General features: G+C 39.1%; 1 protein-coding gene across 2 annotated transcripts; it reads right to left on the minus strand.

Moving 5' to 3' along the window:
• Positions 1-1683: 1683 nt before the first annotated feature.
• On the minus strand, positions 1684-15860 carry LOC146316772 (ceramide kinase-like). Of its 2 annotated transcripts, XM_084734835.1 has the most exons (13): positions 15521-15860; positions 12754-12792; positions 10000-10140; positions 9209-9331; positions 8819-9110; positions 8412-8557; positions 6939-7013; positions 5018-5170; positions 4539-4644; positions 4180-4244; positions 3549-3754; positions 3153-3379; positions 1684-2761 (listed from the first exon to the last, which is right to left on the minus strand). In XM_084734835.1, exons 1-13 carry the CDS (start codon positions 15654-15656, stop codon positions 2674-2676), a joined length of 1797 nt encoding a protein of 598 aa, XP_084590961.1. In that variant the 5' UTR covers positions 15657-15860; the 3' UTR covers positions 1684-2673. The 2 variants fall into 2 exon arrangements, with proteins under 2 accessions (XP_084590961.1, XP_084590962.1); XM_084734836.1 differs by lacking the exon at positions 12754-12792 and having other exon boundaries at positions 15521-15859.
• Positions 15861-19639: the final 3779 nt, after the last annotated feature.

Genomic DNA, 19639 nt, shown 5'->3' on the forward strand with positions numbered 1-19639 from the left:
CTTTTTGCTCTGTGCTCCAATAAAAGCTGAGAAAGCTTGGTACACGGTGTTGACTTAATTGGTCAACATTAACATCCCTAAGGTGACATCACAAGGACAGATAAGATTTTTTTTCCCTTCCCCCAGGTTGAGAACACAGCATTAGTGTTCTTTTCATCTTTTCGTGTACGAATCTTATTTGATTCGTGGAAGGTTCAGATGATTACCTTGAGGCTTTACAAAACAAAATTAACTCGACACACAAGTTCAGAAGATCATGTCACATTGATGAAGTTACAGCTACAACTTCAGCTCATTTTAAAGTCAGAATATCTGCACAGTTTGTGTGAAACGTTGCTGTTCATGAAGTACTTCTTCAGATGACTTTCTGTTCCGTTCTGCATTTGTGCTGACTGAGTTCATTTGCATATTGAGCAGAAATGGAAGATTAAAAACATTCAGGGTTGTGCTGCTCACCTTGCTCAGCCACGACCAGCTTGACTGACCTTTTTTTTGAGGAAAATTAAAATTTGAGATTTGTCATAGTTTTTTTCTAGATTGCTAAGATTGACAAATGTAAAAATACTATTTCTTGGTTACGATTTAACTCAGGTCTTCCTGAGAAACTACAGAGACATGGAGAATTGGAGATAACTTCTAAAGGACCAGTTTGAAAAGCAAAATGTAACATAAACCTTCACACAGCAGAAGGTTAAATAGTGGAAAACAAATCTCCTGTCAACATTTTTTTCCTAACACATACTGACCATGTGCAGGGGATTGATTTTCTACCTCTCATGAATGTGAATTAATCCCTGACCCCTAATGATCTCATGACCCAAGGAACGACTGGCAGGTGTCTGGCATCCTTACAACATGTAACAGATCATTCCAAATCCAAGATAAGCTTTGAGTATTTAAAGTGATCAAAGTTAATGAAAAAGTGTAAATAAACTATCATTTATGCAACAATTTCTGATCTACTTAAAAGCTCTCAGAGTCAAAACACCCACGAGTCAGAGACAAGTCCGAGATAACAGACTGGGTGAAAACAAAAGTCTGTAACAGGTAAGAATGGTGGTCAACAAAAAAGCGAGTCAAAACATCCTTAACACGGTAACAAGTCAAAGTGCAATTGCCGATAACACAAAGACAAGTCCAAGTCATGACAAATCCAGATGAAAAAAAAAAAAAAAAAAACAAGAAGAGGGAGGAAGTCCAAGTCCAGGCCAAGAGAAGTCCAAGTCAAAACTCTCATCTGCCCTAACTCGTTGGTGAAACAGCTGCTGGTGTTACTTTCATAAGGAGAAAACTGCTTTTTGATCCAGAGACATATACAGACTTGATGTATTTTATTACTGAGTTTAGGCCATTTACTGAGCATTTACTCAAGTACAAACTAACTGACACCATGTCAAAGTACCAGCGCAAACTGTTATATCAGCACACTGCTTCAGTAGACAGAGGAACTGAGTGGATAAAAAGTTATATTTGATGGCAACGTGAGTGTGATTTTTATTCTTTACTTTGTAGATTATCCTACAACAATGATACTTGATTTTCACTGACTGTCCTTTGCTGGTTTTATTTGTCCTATTTGTTGTAATTGCTTTGATTTTTACCAACAGTCGCTTTTTGCTGGTTTTATGTGTTTTATTCACTTCTGTTTTATTGATTTGCTTCATTTTTTTTTTCATAATCTGCTTGTTATGAAGTAAGCACTTTGTAACATTTGTTTTGAAAAGCACTCTGGTAATAATAATACTAAAAGTCTTAATCTACAGACAGAATGTACTCAATTCACTGTGGCTGATTTAGATAACATAAAGATAATGAGCATGGATTTTTTCAGCATTAATCAATCGACTGGTTGTAGAGCGAGTAGAATTGACCAAGACAAATCCACCAGACACCAACGAGGGAGAGACAAGTCAGAGTCATAACAAGTCCAAGTCAAAACTCCCACAAGACCCAAACAAATCCACCTGTGGGCACCTAACAAGACCAAGACACGTCAGTCAGAAAAAATCCAGGTCACAACACCAACAAGTCAGATTTGTGACGAGTCCATTCTACAGAAAGTGACACATGCAGCAACATTCTGGACAACTCAGAAACGTAACAGTCCACGTTGCTTTGACCTTTTCCACCTACAGCAGCTTTTGTCCGTTTAAACAGGCAGCATCTGTGACCTCAAAGTAACCAGATCATCAAGACATGACCTGATGATTATGAGTGGAAAATCAAACAGGGCAGGTCTCACTTTCAGGGCTAGAGTTCAATATTAAAAATAAATCAGGTGCCAGACACCCAGCAACCATTCAGCAACAGAGGCGCCCAGAATAAATCTGTGGGTGAATCTTTACTCTCTGGGTCAATAGTTTCTTAACTATTTCCTAAAAACACCTGCTAGTTTCCAGGGAAACAGCTCAGGACGTCTAGTATGCATCACTTCCTTTCTGCGAGGAAATCATTTTGGATTTGGACCCAGAGAGCAAAGTTTTGTTTCTCTCTGTACTGATGATTTGTAGAGTGTTAAAGCTCAACTTGTTGCCAAGTTGGTAAATCCTGTCAAGTCTCCTGGTGAAGGATGTGATGAGGGTCACATGATGGCAGCAGCAGCAGTGACGTAGACAGAGGCTGGAAACAGAGTAATGACTCCAGTGTCTGACAGGGAATAATGGGGGCGTGGGTCTATATTGCACAGGGGTTGGTGAGATCCTCGAACACAGTTGGTTCTTCGATCCCTCGTGCAAACAGCTTGATCAACTGGCAGTGCGCTCTGGGGGAAAAAAACAAAAGGGAGCATTTGTCATAGAGAAATGTAACCTCTGTTAAAATATTTAACAATACAAAGTAATGAACTCAGAGGTGCTGTACCTAAGTAAAGTTTTCGGGTACCTGTATTTTAATTGAGCATTTATACTTGCAAATATCTGAATATCTAAACATCTCACAGTTTCATAACAGGCTTATTACTTTAGTTTTAATGCATTTGAGGGAAATTATTAATTATTTTAATTTTCACATCATACTTTTATACTTTGAGTACATTTCAGACTCTTTACTTTTTCACTTTTACTTGAGTAACAAAGATAAATCAGTATCAGAGTCTTTTTTTACAGAAGTATCTGAACTTAAGTAAACAATGTGTGCACTTTTGCCACCTCTACCTGACATCGATGGCTGTGTGGGTCAGAATCTCGCCGTCGCAGTTCCAGCTGCTGTAGGCGGGGGTACAGCCGCAAGCCGGATGGTCTCGGCAGATCTGGCTGAAGATCTGGCGTTTGCCATGCTCTCGCAGGTCCAGCTCCAGCTCCAGGTCCGAGTCGCTCTGGCAGTGACGTGGTGTGAAGCGGAAACGCCGCACCCGGTGGACTTCAACGAAGGTCAGGTCAAACTGGTCAAGGCAGAACAAAGAAGGAAGGACAGAGTGAGGGAGATCTGGAGGACCAAATCAATGTTTAGTTTGTCAACAAGAACTGAAGCTTTCTTCTTTGGGAAATTACTGAGAAAACCAGACGTTTCAGTCTTTTACTTATGATTATGCAACCATGCTTATTCATTACCTGGTCATCTTTGCTGGTGTGTCGGAGGAGGTGTCTGAGGAAGTCAAAGCGGGAACATTTTCGGACCAGGATGAGGTCGGTGGTGCCGTCAGCCAGGTGAGCAGCAGGTGAGAGGCCTTTAGGGCTGCGAGGACAAGCACAGCTCATACTGGCAGCGTTTATAGCCAGGAATTTCCCTCGGATCGTCCTCCACTCGCCATCACTCTCTGGAACCCAAGCCCGCAAAATACAGATTTGACCTTTCTTGCTGTTGCTACTAGGGCTACACAATTAATCAAAATATAATTAAAACTGCAATATGGCCAGGAGTTCAGCCAATGTCACAGTGAATACATTCAGTAGCATCTAAAATCACACAACATACAGAATAACTTGCAAAAGTTGAGGCAAAAAGTTTTTTCTTGACCTCGGAACTGTGATCGAAACCCCCAGAACAGCTACTGAATAGACTCTGAGATTTCATCTGGTGTTTTATTTACATGATTCTATTTCTCTGACTGAAGCACTGGTGACTGGTGTCTGTTTGCTTAATTGGACTTTTCAGTAAAAATCAAGTACATTTTTACATTAAATTTACATTTTTTAAACTGTTTTAAAAAAAAAGCCTCAAATGAGGTTTTGTTGGACTCACCAGTATCTGCTTTATCCATCTTGTACATCTCAGCTCTCTGCCCGTTGTGCTGACAAATCATACAGCTGGAAATGTACAGACACACCATTGTTCTTTTAAAAACAGGCATAAAACAATAATCATGTCACATAACCAGAACCCAACTGTTAAATCACTTAAACCAAATCATTAGCCAACATTTGCTAAATTCAAATGGTTTAACTGCCAAACTGAATGGCTAGCCAACTTGAAACTGTTTTAGCTGCTTTACACAACTGTTGATAGCTAAATGTACTGAATGCTACCCATTTGGCCACTTTTCACCTTTATTTCTCATTTAAATTAAACCATATTTCACTTCCATATAGCATCTTACTCACCCGGATCGACACCTGGTGGCATCTCGTGGCGTTCCTACAATGTCTCTAGCCGGCAGGTAGGACACTGTTCCTTCATAGTAATGATGAGTCAGGAACATCTTCACACCTGCAGGAGCCGGAGCGTCAGCATGAAAAGTAAATACATGAGACAGACCAAAGATCACTGTCATCATCATCAGTTCACTGTCTGTTCACACACATATGGCAGTACCTCACCTGCTAATCACATCTTGTTACTCTAATACTCTTCACCATTCATATCTGCTGTCTTCTATACAAGTACTTGTATTGCTGTACTGGTCCTGCACCATGTTCCTATTCTGTATTCTTGTATGTACTTGTTTATTCTTTCTCATGATGGAAACATTGTCTGTTTTTGAGGGTTTTTTTGTACGTTTAGTCTTCGAAAAGCACTAATGAACAACAGCAGCTGGTTCAAATTTCCCCTGAAAACATCTCGACACACATTGCATTTGTACCTGAGAGATCGTATCTGACCGGTCCCATCCATCTCTTCCTCTCACTGTCAGTTAGCACGTCGCCATAGAAACCATATCCCAGCAGGGAGACGGAGTATCGCAGGAACGTGTTGTTGTGGTGAACCGAGCACACGTCCATCGGCTGAGAGTCTCCTGAACACACATAAACACACACAGTCATACATACTAACCTGTCCTGGAACCAACGGCGTCTAAACATCCAGCAAAATTCAGAACTACACCGACCCAAGGTAATCGGGAAGCTCAGAGCATTGCCAAATAAAGGTGAAACTAGGTGGTCTGTCATCTCTGCCAACCTTACAGGGGTGTGGTGACTCACAATTTTCTTTGTTTTACACTAACTGCTGCTTCCTCACTCCTCTTAACCTGTTGGTTGGGCCTGCAAGTGATAAACGACTGCTTCAGTTTGTAATTTTGTTTCCTCTTGGGCCATTTTACGACAGAAAAAGGTATTTCAGCCAGTTCCAGCTCAAAAACTGACATCCTTTGAAAGGTTTGGTCTCATTTTGAACCAGATCATCTGTAGATTAATCCCATACCCATTATATATATTATAATCCACTTAAGTTAGACACAATACAAGATGAATAAATCCCTGTTTCTGCTAACTTCGCTGCCATCTTGACTGTGGGAGGGACAATCGAGCGAGATTCGTCTCTTTTTGTGACAGAGGGCAAAAGGAGGTTGGGAGGGGGTTTTATTTTGTGTAGTGTGTTGGAACATTGGACACTGTGTTCAAGGTTTGTCTCCATATAGCCTTTTTACTAAGGTTACACCTTGATAATGTAACCTGAATATGTATATGAACACAGGCTGGACAAACAGCCTGCCCTGGACTCCCTGTTCCCCACCCACATGCCCCCAAACACACCTGGCAGAGATCTGTACTCTGCTGAGTGCACTCTTCTCGTTTGTACATTTCAACATGTTCAGAGGCCTCACAGTAAATCAAAGTGCTTATTCAGAGTCTGTTTTCTGAAAGAACACTAGATGGCAGCATGAGACTGTGTAAAGTAAAATGAGCATTTTGTAACTATGTGTTGGAAGGTGCTATACAAGCAGCATCAGCCCCCATTAGAGAGTGCCACAGCACAAGTGTGCCACTATAACATGATTTGCAGGTGAGGTTAGGTTCAGGACTTTGATTAATGCATATTTTCGAGCGTTGGGTTGTGTAGATTGGGTTGCATAATGGGCCGAGTGGGTGCAGGTCTCAAAAAATCCTGCCATGTGCATCACTACTAGTTCAGAAAATTGTGAAAATGTCCATCCGTTTCCTAGAGTCCAAAGTGATGCCCTTTTATTCAACTCACAGCTCAAAATTCAAAAACATTCTGTTTGCTACTTACGCCAAACCAACATTTTTTTTTCTTGAAAACTGACAAACTATTCCTGGATTTCTAATTGCAACTTCTGGAGACATTTTGGACATTTGCTTGTGTTTGAACACCACCTTGTGGTATATTTCAGTATTACAGTTCATTTCTTTTGATAATTTCTACCCATACTACAGTTCATGTCGATGCTAGTTTGTAGAGGAAAGCCTAATTGTATGAGCATATTTAAATATCGTACCTGTAATTCACGTCCCATGTAATTCAACTATTGTAATTTAATCTCTGGATCACTGTGTATTCTTTCTGATCAAAGAAGAATCAGGTTTTGAATGATTCGAACGTCCCACTAAACCCCATTTATAAATCTAGCAGATAAAGAGTTGCTCGATAGTGTATATGAAAAAAAAGGAACAGTCAAATATTAATTTTGAAAAAAAAAAAAAAACAGGTGAAATTCTGAGTCGGGTACGTCCCCAGTCTTTTGTATATCATGTTAAGTAACCTGTTTGGTGCTGAAATGATTCATGTCACAGCTGTATGTGTGGTGAGACCATGTGACTGACCCACAATGATGTGCAGCGCAGAGGTGACGGGGTCATTTGTGCCCACAGTGGCAAAGCAGATACAGTCTGTTGAACCTGAAACAAACAAACACATTGTCTGTCAGAGGAAACAATGTCAACGTTTCCATGCCTAGTTGCCGTCACTGAAATCTTCCTTTTATTCACACACTCCAGTGAGGTGAAGAACAGCACTGAAGGTACTGAAAACATCAACTATTCTGATTGTTTCCACTGACGTTGTCTGATTCAACAGAAACTTTTTTTAAGTGCAGATTTTACAACAACAACACTGCTGCACAAACACAAGCACACACCTGCACCAACCACAGCAGCCATTAATTAAGCAGGTGAGCTGCTTCTCCTCCACTGTTGAGAATTAATGTCTCCATGGTGATGGTGCGTCTGTGTGAGTGTTTGGTTATTTATAACATACTTACGCAGAACAACAGACAACCAAAAGGACATAAACAAACAGAACTGAACAAACTGAGAAAGAACACCACAGTCAGTGCCTGCATTTATACCCTGGTAACAGAGAATCCTGCTCTCTGATTGGCTGCCAGCTGTCTATTAAAATAACATCAATGTTCGCCTCAAACACGGTTCACTTCAACAGTTTAACGTCTGTTCTAAATATGAGCTCAAGCTATGTTTGTCTTTTGTGTATTCATCTATTCATAGCATGTTTTATTAATAGTAACAACTTTATTTATACATCACGGCGAGACGAGCTTTCACACAGCATCTCATTTATGTCTGTAAAACATAAAACATTTTTTGAAAGAAAACAAGATGGAATAAAATCACTTTACATGTAAACAGACTTGATGAAAGTTTTATTTCATTACATTTTCCTGCTGTAGTTGTATGTATAGTATTATTAAGTATTAGACTTCATTTAAAAAAAAATTGTACATTATTTTGAAAAGCATTTATCTTATTTTGAAATACGCTGTATTTTATGTCTGCGTCTGCCAGTGGGCAATCAGAGCAAGACTGGGCAGAACAATATCTTAATTTACTACAAGAGAGACTTGATGTTCCCTATTAGGTGGAAAAATATGTGCATATCTCAGTTTTGTTTATTAGAAAATAAACCTGGATTGCAACAGGACTGATGCTAAAGGCGACATTATGTCACTCAAGGATCCTTGCAGCCTCCTTCAGGTACCTCTACAACCTCTTCAAGGGCCCCCTGAGCTTCCTCGAGGACTGACAGAACCAGCTCAAGGACCTCTTCAACCTTGCAACACATTGCTTCTACTCTGAAGGACAGAGGCAACGTTGCCAACATTTTAACCAACCAAATCACCCAAAAATCAAAACAAAAGAACAGTATTTTAGATTGATCAAATCAACCATAATAAAAAATAAATAAAGGCAATATTATAACAATTGAATCAAACAAAAATCAAAGAATACAAGCAGCATTTTAGGCTCCCATCCAGCAGGAGTCATGTCAGTGTTTCTGACCTGCGGGGATGATTCCGATGCGAAGCGAACAAGGAAGCAGAGTTTCTTCTGGACAGTTTGGATCTACGCTGCTGTCAATTTGTGTCCTCCAGATCAGCCCATGGATGATCTCACTGAACATGCCGTCCCCTCCGACACACACCACCCTGAGACGGGGTCAAACTGACATGTTAGCAAGTGAAACAAAGCTAATCGTGTGTGATTTGTCCTTCAATAGGAAATAATGGCTTTATATTGTTGCACTGTTGCACTGATCAATTAATTTAATATCACTCAAAGTGCAAAATGTCTGAAGTAAAACAAAAGCCAGCAGACTGATGAATGAGATCTCTGTGGTGCTTTTATTTTGGCAGTTCATCTATCTTGCTTTGTGGTCCATGATGTTGTAATGATGTAATGATGCTCACCCATCATATTTCTTCAGCTCTGCCCCCATCTTCAGGTGATCCCTTGCATGATTGGCGTACTCCGTCACTATGACAACAAATATACAGACATAACATGCTTTAGATGTACAGTAAAATCCCTGATACAGGAATCCAAAAAACAGGAAGTGAGGGCTATGAGATGTACCGATGACATGTGTAGATACGCCTGCCTGGGCGAACAGCGGGGCCACCTTCTGCTCGTAGATGTGTTTGCCCTGTCGCTTCCCGCCGTACGGGTTGATGTAGACCAGCAGATGTTTGGGTCTGCTTGCTGCAGAAAACAACAACAATGTAACCAACAGTTTCTGGCATCAGACACGTGTGTTACTCCATATGTATTAGTCCATGTGTGTTGGTGTAAAGTCGTACTGATAGCGGCGAGCTGCTCTCTGATGCTGCTGACCCAGTGCTGACACAGCGCCTCGTCTGAACATGTGAAGGTGACCTCAGCACACCGCCAGCGGTGCTTCTGACACCTCTCCACATATGACACTAAAACACAACAGACGCACAGACAAGACAAAATTGATCATCTGATAATTGACCATTTAATGATTCATGAGGAAAAAAAATACCTGTTAGTGCAGTGCGTTCATTGGCTGTGTATTAAATGCTATTTAAATGACGTTTAAGTTGAGTTTTGAGTTGAGTATTAATGGATCAGTGCATAAACACTTGAACCTGCAGATACTGATAGTGGCACCAGCATTTTAGGTAACATCTGATTCATTTTCTGATACTGATATTGGAACAACCCTTTCTAGGTGTGGTGACTGGGTTTCCAGCTGTTTCCAGCTGGGTTTCCAGCTATGTTTCATGGTGTGTTAACTGCGTTTCTTGGTAAGTTTTCCTTATGTTTTATTTTAGATATCTGAAAAGGGGTAATGTACATTAATCAACATAATTGCACCTGAGTTAGCTAAAGGCTAGTTTTCATCAGTAGACCCATCAAGTGAATCAGTGTTGATATTCTGAGTTCTCAATTACACCTAAATACGTGATATGATGGGGACTCTCTCACTGATTGAGGAAATTATGTTTCCACATTTGTTTATTGTGCTTCCAGGAGTGTTTCCAGCTGTGTTTTTACATATGTTTCCAGGTGTGTGTACAGATGTGTTTACGGATGTTTTTTTAACCATGTTTCCAGCTGTGTTTACCTGTGAAGGCCTGCCTGCAGTCCTTCCCTTCTCTTTCTTTGATCTTCTTCCAGCTGCCATCGTCTCTTCGTCTGCTGCTCTTCTCCTCCTCCTCCTCTCTGACACAGATGATCTCTGACACTGGCACACTGTGGCACACACCTGACCACACACACAGACACACACAGTTTGTTAGGTGTACATCGGATATTTCACAGCCTGTCTGCAGCACATAAACGCGCCATCAAATATCTGAATTATCATCTTGAGCTTTATTGAGAACAGGAGTTAAACCAGAACTTCCAGGTTCTGTTCCAGACGTAAGGAAACCTCATCCGAAGCCAGACCGACATCTGTAGTAACTGCATGGCTCTGATTCACTCACACAGATGCAAGGTACTGAGTGGCCTATCAAGAACAACACAGGGTCAGTGTCCTCCTCAATGACACTTTAACTTGACAAGTGAACACAGAAGAGCCCTCGTGTGACTTTGGAGCCCTGTGCTATAACTCTCATGCATCCTGTTGTAAACATTTGCCTTCATTTCCTCAGTCAGCAACATCTTTTCTGAATGTGAGCACATTTCTCCAGCCTAATAATCTAAAACCGTTACTAGCCAACGTTAAATATAGAATAATGCAGCTGAATGATGTTTCTGTACATACTGTACCCCGCTCTCCGTTAAATACCAGTCCTGCTCTGATTCTACAGGATAATCCAATACTTTTTTCAGATTTCATTCAAGAAAACAAATTTCATTTAAAGCAACATGTTACTGGCCAGAAAACCATTCATATTCAGATTGTAATGTGCATGGAATGACTGAATTATACATTTTTACACTGGGATTTTACGTTTTAATGCTTTTACACGATATATATCAGCCATCGGCCGCCATGCTCTCTAAATATCGCCACTGACCATTGAAAAACTCTATCAGTTAGGGATGGTTTGATACTGAAATTGCAACCTTGAGTATCTAACGATACCAATCCGATACAGTCTTTTTCACTTTCTTAAAGAACTAAGCTGTTAATAACAAATTTGAATGGATGTACTTTGCCTAACTTAGCCATCAATGTTCAAACTGTGAAACAAATATTTAACTCCCTTGAAACAAGAAATATACAGCCCACAGCATGAGTCATCGGTGATGCCATACTGCTGTTTCTTCTTATTCAAACCGTTCCACACTCAGAACTTTAAGCAGCATTATTGATTGATCAGCACCATTGAAACAATCAAATTTAAAATATGTATTTCTTGTGACACTTCTTCTCTCTATAGCATGTTGCTCAAAGGTTAGCAAAGCAGTTACGTGACAGTTTAGGCTGATGGATCTTATCAAATTGTATTTTGTCCCCGCCATCCACTTCCAACCCAGTGATTCTGGACAGTATGGGACCAATATTGATAATACTACTGATAAGTATTGGATTGGCAAATCCTCAATATCAGTCAGTGACTTGATTGAACCTGTGTGCTTTTGTTTGCTTTTTTAGAAAGCGTGCGGAAAAGAGGAAGAAGGAGAAGGAAACTCCCACTCAGCTGTTAGAAAGAGGCAGTGATGTAAGTTAGGAGTGCATGATGTGTCATCATGTGGACAGAAACCTACATCAGGTCACGTAGGATTTTTTTTTAGAAGGGCTTTGGAAAATAGCAGTTTGAAGCTAAAAAAAAATATGTAATTTAATTTGAATATCCTGCAGGATTCAAAGTTAATGGTTTTGCACAGTCAGGCAGGTGCATCAGAAATTTATCTAGGGATGCAACTTCTATACAATGTCAGAAAACAGTGAAAAATGTCCACCCCAGGCTCTCAAAGTCCAAGGTGTGTCTTTAAATATCTTGCTTTGTAACTCCAAAACACAAAGAAATTCAGTTTGATATGATAACAAATTAAGAAAAGCAGGAAATCCCCACAAATGAGAGGCTGAGAACAGCATTTTCTGCCTCTGTTGCATGAAAAATTACTTTAACAATTTATCAATATAAGTTGTATGTAGTTGTATAAATTGACATAAGTATACAGTTTAAATGTTCAATTCTTTTTTTGCCACTTGGCAGTTCAGTTGCTAGATTTTCTTGCCTGACAAGCCTCTGTTTTGACTACATAAGGAACACTACTGGGACGCTGCAGTATTATATTAAAACCTCAGAAAAACAACCCTCAAATAATAATGCACTGGTCTTTGACACACAGACATGAGATTTACATCCACCTGAACATCTCACTATTACAAAAAAAACAAATATTAGTGTTGAACTATTCCTTTAAAAGCATCTGATTAAACAGGATGTTTCTGAAAGCAGCAGCACATTAATTTAAAAACTGAACAAACTACAGCAAATCAGCAGAGTTTAGGAAACTACTCAGCCAAACTACACATGAAACACTGAACCAGGAGCAGCGAGGAGGACAGCATGTTTCTGCAGGATTTGATGTTGATGGAAAACGCCACTAAAACTGACACTATCTACCTCTGAAAACATGAGTTTTATTCCAAAATGTGATTTTTGATGAATCTTTACTTGAATTAATGAAATAAAAACGAATGGTAGTTAGTCTGGAATTTGGACAGTTAGTCCAGTGTCCTGTTTTAATTTGCATCATTTTGGAACAGAACTGCAGGTTCAGTTTGGGAACACACAAACAGAGTTCAGAGCTCAGCCATCAAACACAGAAACATGTTCTAACAGCAGCACCACAGTCACTAAACCTGCAGTCGGCAGGGGGAGATGGCCCACTGCACCGCGGGAGCAAAATCTCCTACCTGAGTCTGGTCGATGAGGGAACGAAGGAATACAAAACCCTGCAGGAGAACCACACAGTTACCATACACTCCACAGAGCAGGGTTAAAAAAAAAAAAGGGTGGAGTCTGGTTGAGTGAGAAGGACAATATTTGGCTTATATAACAGCAGTTTCCCATCAGAAAAGGCTGTCTGACCGCAAGGTAAATTCTATTCTAAACATGGTGTACACTTAAACTGATAGATTTTTTAGGTGGCTACAATACATTTTGCTGCTGACTCTGTCCATAGCAGTACATTCTACAATGGTACTCCTCTCTGCCTCTCCAAACTAGGAGCATGTCGACCGCCATTTCCTGTAGGTAATACACTGACAATGGACAGTGGATAAGTGCATCACACAAACCCACCTCAGACACATATGGACTTTCCCTTTAATTCAATGTTTCCCTGCAGAGAGACAACTGTGGTGGAGCTCCGCAGTCTGGAGCCAAAACTAACAAGACAGAGTAACAGGACATCAGACCAGTAAAAATAATATAGTTAGATAACTGGTGTAAAGAGAAAAATAACTTACATTTTTCTTTAACCTTTAATGAGTTCATAAAATTAATTTTACTACTAATTTTACTTTATAGCCCAGCATATTTCTTCTATTTTTCTATTTCATCCCTGACAAATCAGGTATTATTTTCACTGAAGCCCTCTCAGAAACAGCTGGGGATTCTCAAAACACTGTATTGTGATGTTATGATACATGCAAAGATTCGTGGCAGTGGTTGACTCTGTATCGTGTTTAAACCCCCAGCTGTTAGACAGCAGTGTAGTTATCCATTTGCACTGTTCTGACTGCATAAGAAAAATAATCTTAACTCAGATTTTAAGCACAGTGACAGTTTTCCTTAAATTAGACTAATGAAACAATGACATATGATCTAACATACAGTATTGCAACATATCTAAATATATTAAATCGTAAGTCCTGCCGTGACTCGTATTCTAACGCCACATTCTTATCCATACACGGCTCTAGAAACAGTGCTGGGCCGTGAGGTGATTTTGTTGAAGTGGCTCCTCTGAGTATTAAAGTATCACATGAGGTACACTGGTCTTTTCCTCACACACATTCCAATTACAATATGACTCATGATTTTAGTGGGAGTGATAACTTTTGCATTTTATTTTAACTAAAAAAATATATATAAAAAATATGATGATGTCTTTTTTTTGCTTGGGTCTGTACCAAACAAACATGTTCCCTTACGAGAATATGATTTATATACTAGGTGGAGGTATCTCTGTACCACAACAATGCTTCATTCACAATGTTATGTTTTGACACATTTTACCTTTATCAAAAAGAATTGTAGCTCCTTGGATTAGAGCTTTAAAATTGGTTTCAATTAATTTTTTTTAACACAAAAAGTCAAGTTTCCAGCTTCTTAAAAGTAAATGTTTTTCACACAGTCCAAAGAGACACTGACATAAAGAAAGCAGAAAATAAGACACCTGAGGACATCATCTAAACCTTGAGGAAACACTGATCAGAATTTTTCACTATTTCCCGACATTTTATTGTCCAAACAACAATTAATTGAGAAAATAACTGCCAGAGTAATCAACAATGAATTTGAATAGCTTCTTTTGTCCAACCAACAGTCAAAAACTCAAAGATCATCATTTACTATCAAAAATAACAAAGCAGCAAATCTTCACATTTAAGAAGCTGGAAGCAGCAAATGTTTGTCATTTGTGGTTAAAAAAGGACTGAAACAATTAATTGCTTATCAAAATAGTTAGCAGTAAATTTGTCTTTGATTAATTAACTAATAATTGCAGCTAGACTACAACTGTTCAGTCCTTGCATGAAGCAGCCTCAGTCTGATCTGAAACCTTCCTGCTTATTTGAATACTCAAATTGTCTGTTCCCTGAACGCACCTCACATTTGTTTGGCTGCAGGCATAAAAGGGAAGGTCTACTGATGAAGATGATGTTGATCGATGAGGGAGGCTTAATGTAAATAAACATTATAATTATTATTATTAAGCTATTCATATATATATATATATATATATATATATATATATATATATATATATATATATATATATATATACACACATATACATATATACATATATATACACATATATAAAGTATGATTAGTTGAAAAAGCAGCCAATATCTCCAAAACTCGTCAATTCCATAACAGTCTGCATGGATAAAGACCACAAAATTCCGGAGGAAAAATATGTATTTGTGATTCAGGGGTGAAGTGTCCCTTTAAATGTAAAAATACTGCTGTACAGCAAAATGTCCAGAAAGTAGTTCGTGCCAGAGAAACAGATGAAACAATGAAATTGTATTGAAGTTTAGCTGGTCTACCAGAATTTATCCCCAGTATTTCCCTGTGTTTAGAAAGCTATAAAAAATGAATGAGGTTTGGTTTACATTGTTCCTCCAATTGCCTGCAGCCTCACTGTGACCTCCATATATTGTGTGTCAGCCTGGATGTTGTGTGTTATGTAACGGGATATATCATGTCTCACACATTAGTACAGGCAGGACTACAGTGTGTTCAGTAGATTAACATGTATGTTGTCTAACTTTACAGGTCTAAACATTGTCTTCTGAGCGTCAAACATGTCCTCTCTACGTCCTTTTACGTCCTTTGTTTATCACAGGATGTCGCGGTGTGTTAAAGGCCGACGCACAGGCAGACAGACAGGGAGACAGACACAGCAGTAAAGACATTCAGTCACAGACAGACATGTTTTGCGAGTCTTACTGGGTCTAAACGGGTGGTACACCGGGCTGGAGACCCGTCTCTTCCAGGTGAGCAGGGTTCGGCTCAGGCTCACATCGTACGCGGCGTTTCTGACGCGCAGCTCGGACAGAAGCAGCTGCCTGCCCGGCCTCTCCATCTGCGTCTGTCCTTCAGCGGGCTGAGGAGGCAGAAGCAGCCCCGAGACGGTTACCTCCGGCCGGACATGTTCTCTCTCTGTGACCGCAGAGGCTCCAAACCACGGAAATAAAGGACTATCACGCAGCCGCGGTGTCTTCAAAAGTGTGCCCGTGTAGCGGATTCCAGCTCGGGATGTTTTTCTGACAGATAGCGGTTTCCTAGCGGAAGTGGGAGGGGCTAACTTCAGGTGCTGCATTCCAGTGCTGCCAGGAAAGTCGGATCATTGAGTTTGGTAATTCCTGTGAATGCTTATTATTAGAGACTGCAATTTAAATTAATTAATTTTGCTCATTGCGCATTATTTCGCTTATTACATGGTTACTTAATCAAAAAAAGGCATTTATTTCAAAATTATTTTAAAACTTTATTCGGTAGTAGGGACTTGCTCACTGTACATTATCCTGCTTTGTTGCCTGGTTACATGCCAAAAAAATCAAATCATTTGACACAAAATATTAATTTTAAAATAATTTTAATGGCTTAACAATGATTTTATTGTTCTTCCAGAGTCTATGATCAGAACCGTGTCCATAGAAATGTTCTATTTTTTTCTAACAATGGTTTGTTATGCAGAAATAACAGAAATAAAAGTGAAATATGTATAATAAGTGAAATAAAAAGAAAAGAATAATAAACATTATAACAGTATTTTAACAATATTAACAATATATGAACCCAAAATGTTTGCAGCTTTCATGGTGATAGTATATTCTTCCAGAAGATACTTCATTTTCGTTTGATCATAGCATGTATAAAAATCTTTGAGTTTCCATTTAACTTTTGTGAGGACCTTTGTCCTCATATCTTCATATTTGCAACATAGCCACAGAAAATGTTGCTGTGTTTCTGTGGACACAGTTGTCACAGCCAGGTCTGTCTGTGTCAATCAGTCTCTACATCTAGGCTGTGATCACTGAGTCTGTACATAGTTAAAGTCTGATCGGTTTCTGATCAGTCACCGGGGTCAGATGGTTTGCCACTGTGTACTGCCTGTTTAGAGCCAAATAGCACAGAATTTTGTTTTGAGTTTTTGTGGTAGATGTCCCATAAGTAATGTAATTTTCTTTTTGTTTAGCCAAAATTTGTTTTGCCCAGATTGTGTGAGGGCTGTCCTGAGGCCTTGTGCTGTTAGAGGAGCTGAGCCTAAGGACCAGCTGGCCGAGGGGACTCTACTCTAGAGAGAGAGAGAGGGAGCTTTGAAGAGATCATTCACAGCCAGGTTCTGTAGATTTAATATCAAGTCCCCAATATGTGTAGCTGTGTGCGTGTTCTATGTCACTGGAGCTGACACTTCACACAGCATTTGAAAGCATCACAAATCTGTTGCGTCTCTCGTCAGTCACGTCATCACGTCCTGGGACTTATCCTGTGCTGGATGGAGAACAAAAGTGCTCTCTGCTGGAAGCTAAAAACACTTCGTTTATGTGTATTTCTTTGATTTCTTCAAAGTTTCTCCTGCAATGAATCCTGTGGTTTACTTTTACACAGGAGCAACAGTTAGATTTCATTTCCCATACACAGTACATGTAGTACCATCATGTATATATCATGATCATGTATATAGTAATGTGTGTACTGTGAGCCTTTTTCAGGACTTCTTGTCTGTTCTGACTCAAAAGTAAATTTTGATTATGTCTTAAGACATCTTGCACACAGCGATAATTTGTTTTACAGGAAGAAACAACATCTTTTCTGTGATATTGATGTAAAAATACAATAAGAATTTGATTTTTTGTTGATTTGTTTGTTTTGTTTGACATATATTGTTAAATGGGTGCACAATATGACCAGTAAATATTAGCTAGCCTTATATAACATAGTGTTTTGTGTGATTGCAAAAAAAAAAAAAAAAAAAAAAAAAAAATCAAGCTCTTTTGGACTAAGCAGAGGCTTAGTAAGTGTAAACCTTGGGCTTGCTCTGAAGAAGACTAATCCCAGAGTTTTACAATAATAGACTTAAGTAGTTAGAGAGGTGGAACTAGTTTGAACTACTTTATGTACAGTTTGGTAGATTAATACAGTGGTTCACAGTGTGGTCGTGAGATGATTACTGGCATGAGGGAAGGCGTTTCAAACTTTTCTATAACCTTTTCTTTAATGTAAGAATTTCATCTCATAAGGGCCTCGATAAAGGCTCTTTAGTCTCTTTAGTGGAACTGCTAACAACTGATAATCACTTTTAAAGGACAGGTTCACATTTTTTTTCAAATCTGTTTTAATCTGTTCTTCACAATAACTTAATTAACTCTTTTAAGCTAAGAGTTATGAGTCACTAATTGTTCCTGTTGTTCTCAGTGGCTGCTAAGAGATCACTTTCTAAACAAATTCAGTGTCAGTGATAGGGGACAAATCCACAGTCCTCTTTCTATTCAAAAGTGAAGTCTAACTAATCAAGTAAAACTGATAGCTGCTGTGGTTAGCATTAGCTGAAGATGCTGAGATGTGCTGCCATTCAGATGATGTCTTTTTCAGAGATGCCTCTGTTTACTTCAGCAAGACAATGCCAACACACATTCTGCATGTGTTACAACATCATGGTTTTATAGTAAAAGTTCAGGTACTAGTGCATTATGAAGCACAAAATAAAAATATCAAGCAAAATGGGAAAGAATGTCACTGTCAAAACTTCAACATTTAGTGTCTTCAAAAGTTTCCAAAAACTTACTGAGTGTTGTTTAAAAAAGGTGATGAGTCACAGGAGCAAACATGCCCCTGCCCTAACTTTGAATGAGTGTACACTTACATGTACTTGTGGGTTTTATCCCCCATCATTTACATTAAAATGGCCTTAGAAAGGGATCTCTCTGTGGCTAGTACTGAGTGGAGGAATGCTTACGGCAACCGTTAACCTTTTCATGTACATACATTATGGACATGTTAATAGTTTTTAAATACTAATGTGTATATAAAATGTGAATTCATTTTTTTGCCTTTATCTGTAAAGCATATTCAAAGGTTCATATTATTCACCCATAAAAAATAACTCTGTGGTCTATATTTATTGGGTGCAGTGGTGTTTTATACAGTAATTGAATACTTTCCATTAAGTTTTGTATGGAAACACAAACATCTCCGTGACTTTTGGTGACTGATGTCACCTCAGTGTTTGCAAAAACATTTCCATTCTTTTTCCAGGACTGGAAAGACAGATCCAGGTTATCCAGGGTGTTTTCCAGCTCCTCAGTCCAGCTTCATTTAAGTGAAGTTTTCTTCAGAGGCAGCAGGGGGAGCTGCTGCTGCACACACAGCTCTGTGTGAGGCATCTCTGTGCGAAACTGTTTTCTGTTTCAGATTTTATTCATTTTTTTTGTTTAATTTGATTCAATATAATTTCAAAGTGTCATCACAGCATTGCAGTTTTAACCCTCAGCTGAATAACTCAATAAAATCAGATTTATTGTATTTTCAAGGTTGGATTTACCTGCAAACCTGTTTTACTATACTCCACTCAGTCTGCTGGGCTCAAGTTAGATTTCACCCATGTTACATTTAATTAAGTTTTACTCTCCAGTCCAGGAGGCAGGGAAAACATTGAATAAAGGTTTTTATGATGCCCTAGGTTTCAGCAGCTTGATATTGTTTTTATTTTAAAGCTGCTGTTGATTATTAGTGTGGTGTCAGCAGCAGAATATTAAAACTGGATTTTCTCTGAATGGGATAAATTTAAGCTCTGACTCTCAGGAGACTCTTTGTATCCCTGCATTATTAGAAATTTAATTTTCTGTCTTCAGTGAGCCACTGACAAATAAAACTCTTGAAATTCAGTCTGTTTGTCTGTCCGTCATTGTCCTGATGAATCTCTGATGGACCCTGAAGCTGATCAGGTCTGTGCAGAAGAGTTCTTTGTTCTTTGTGGATCTACCAAGGTGAAACCACACTGGTGCATTCAGTGGTGCAGTGGTACCTGGAGAACTGGATATACTCTTAATTTATACCCCAATA

Source organism: Lutjanus erythropterus, chromosome 13, assembly GCF_056507025.1.
Source record: "Lutjanus erythropterus isolate fLutEry1 chromosome 13, fLutEry1.hap2, whole genome shotgun sequence".
Classification (NCBI taxonomy): Eukaryota; Metazoa; Chordata; class Actinopteri; order Lutjaniformes; family Lutjanidae; genus Lutjanus; species Lutjanus erythropterus.

Excerpts from the sequence above, each read along its gene's own strand:
- LOC146316772 (XM_084734835.1), bottom strand. The coding sequence starts at position 15,656 with ATGGAGAGGCCGGGCAGGCAGCTGCTTCTGTCCGAGCTGCGCGTCAGA. Across the intron at positions 4,245-4,538 it reads GCCACCAGGTGTCGATCCGG|CTGTATGATTTGTCAGCACA; the intron begins GTGAGTAAGATG and ends GTACATTTCCAG. Across the intron at positions 3,755-4,179 it reads GATGGATAAAGCAGATACTG|AGAGTGATGGCGAGTGGAGG; the intron begins GTGAGTCCAACA and ends CTTGGGTTCCAG.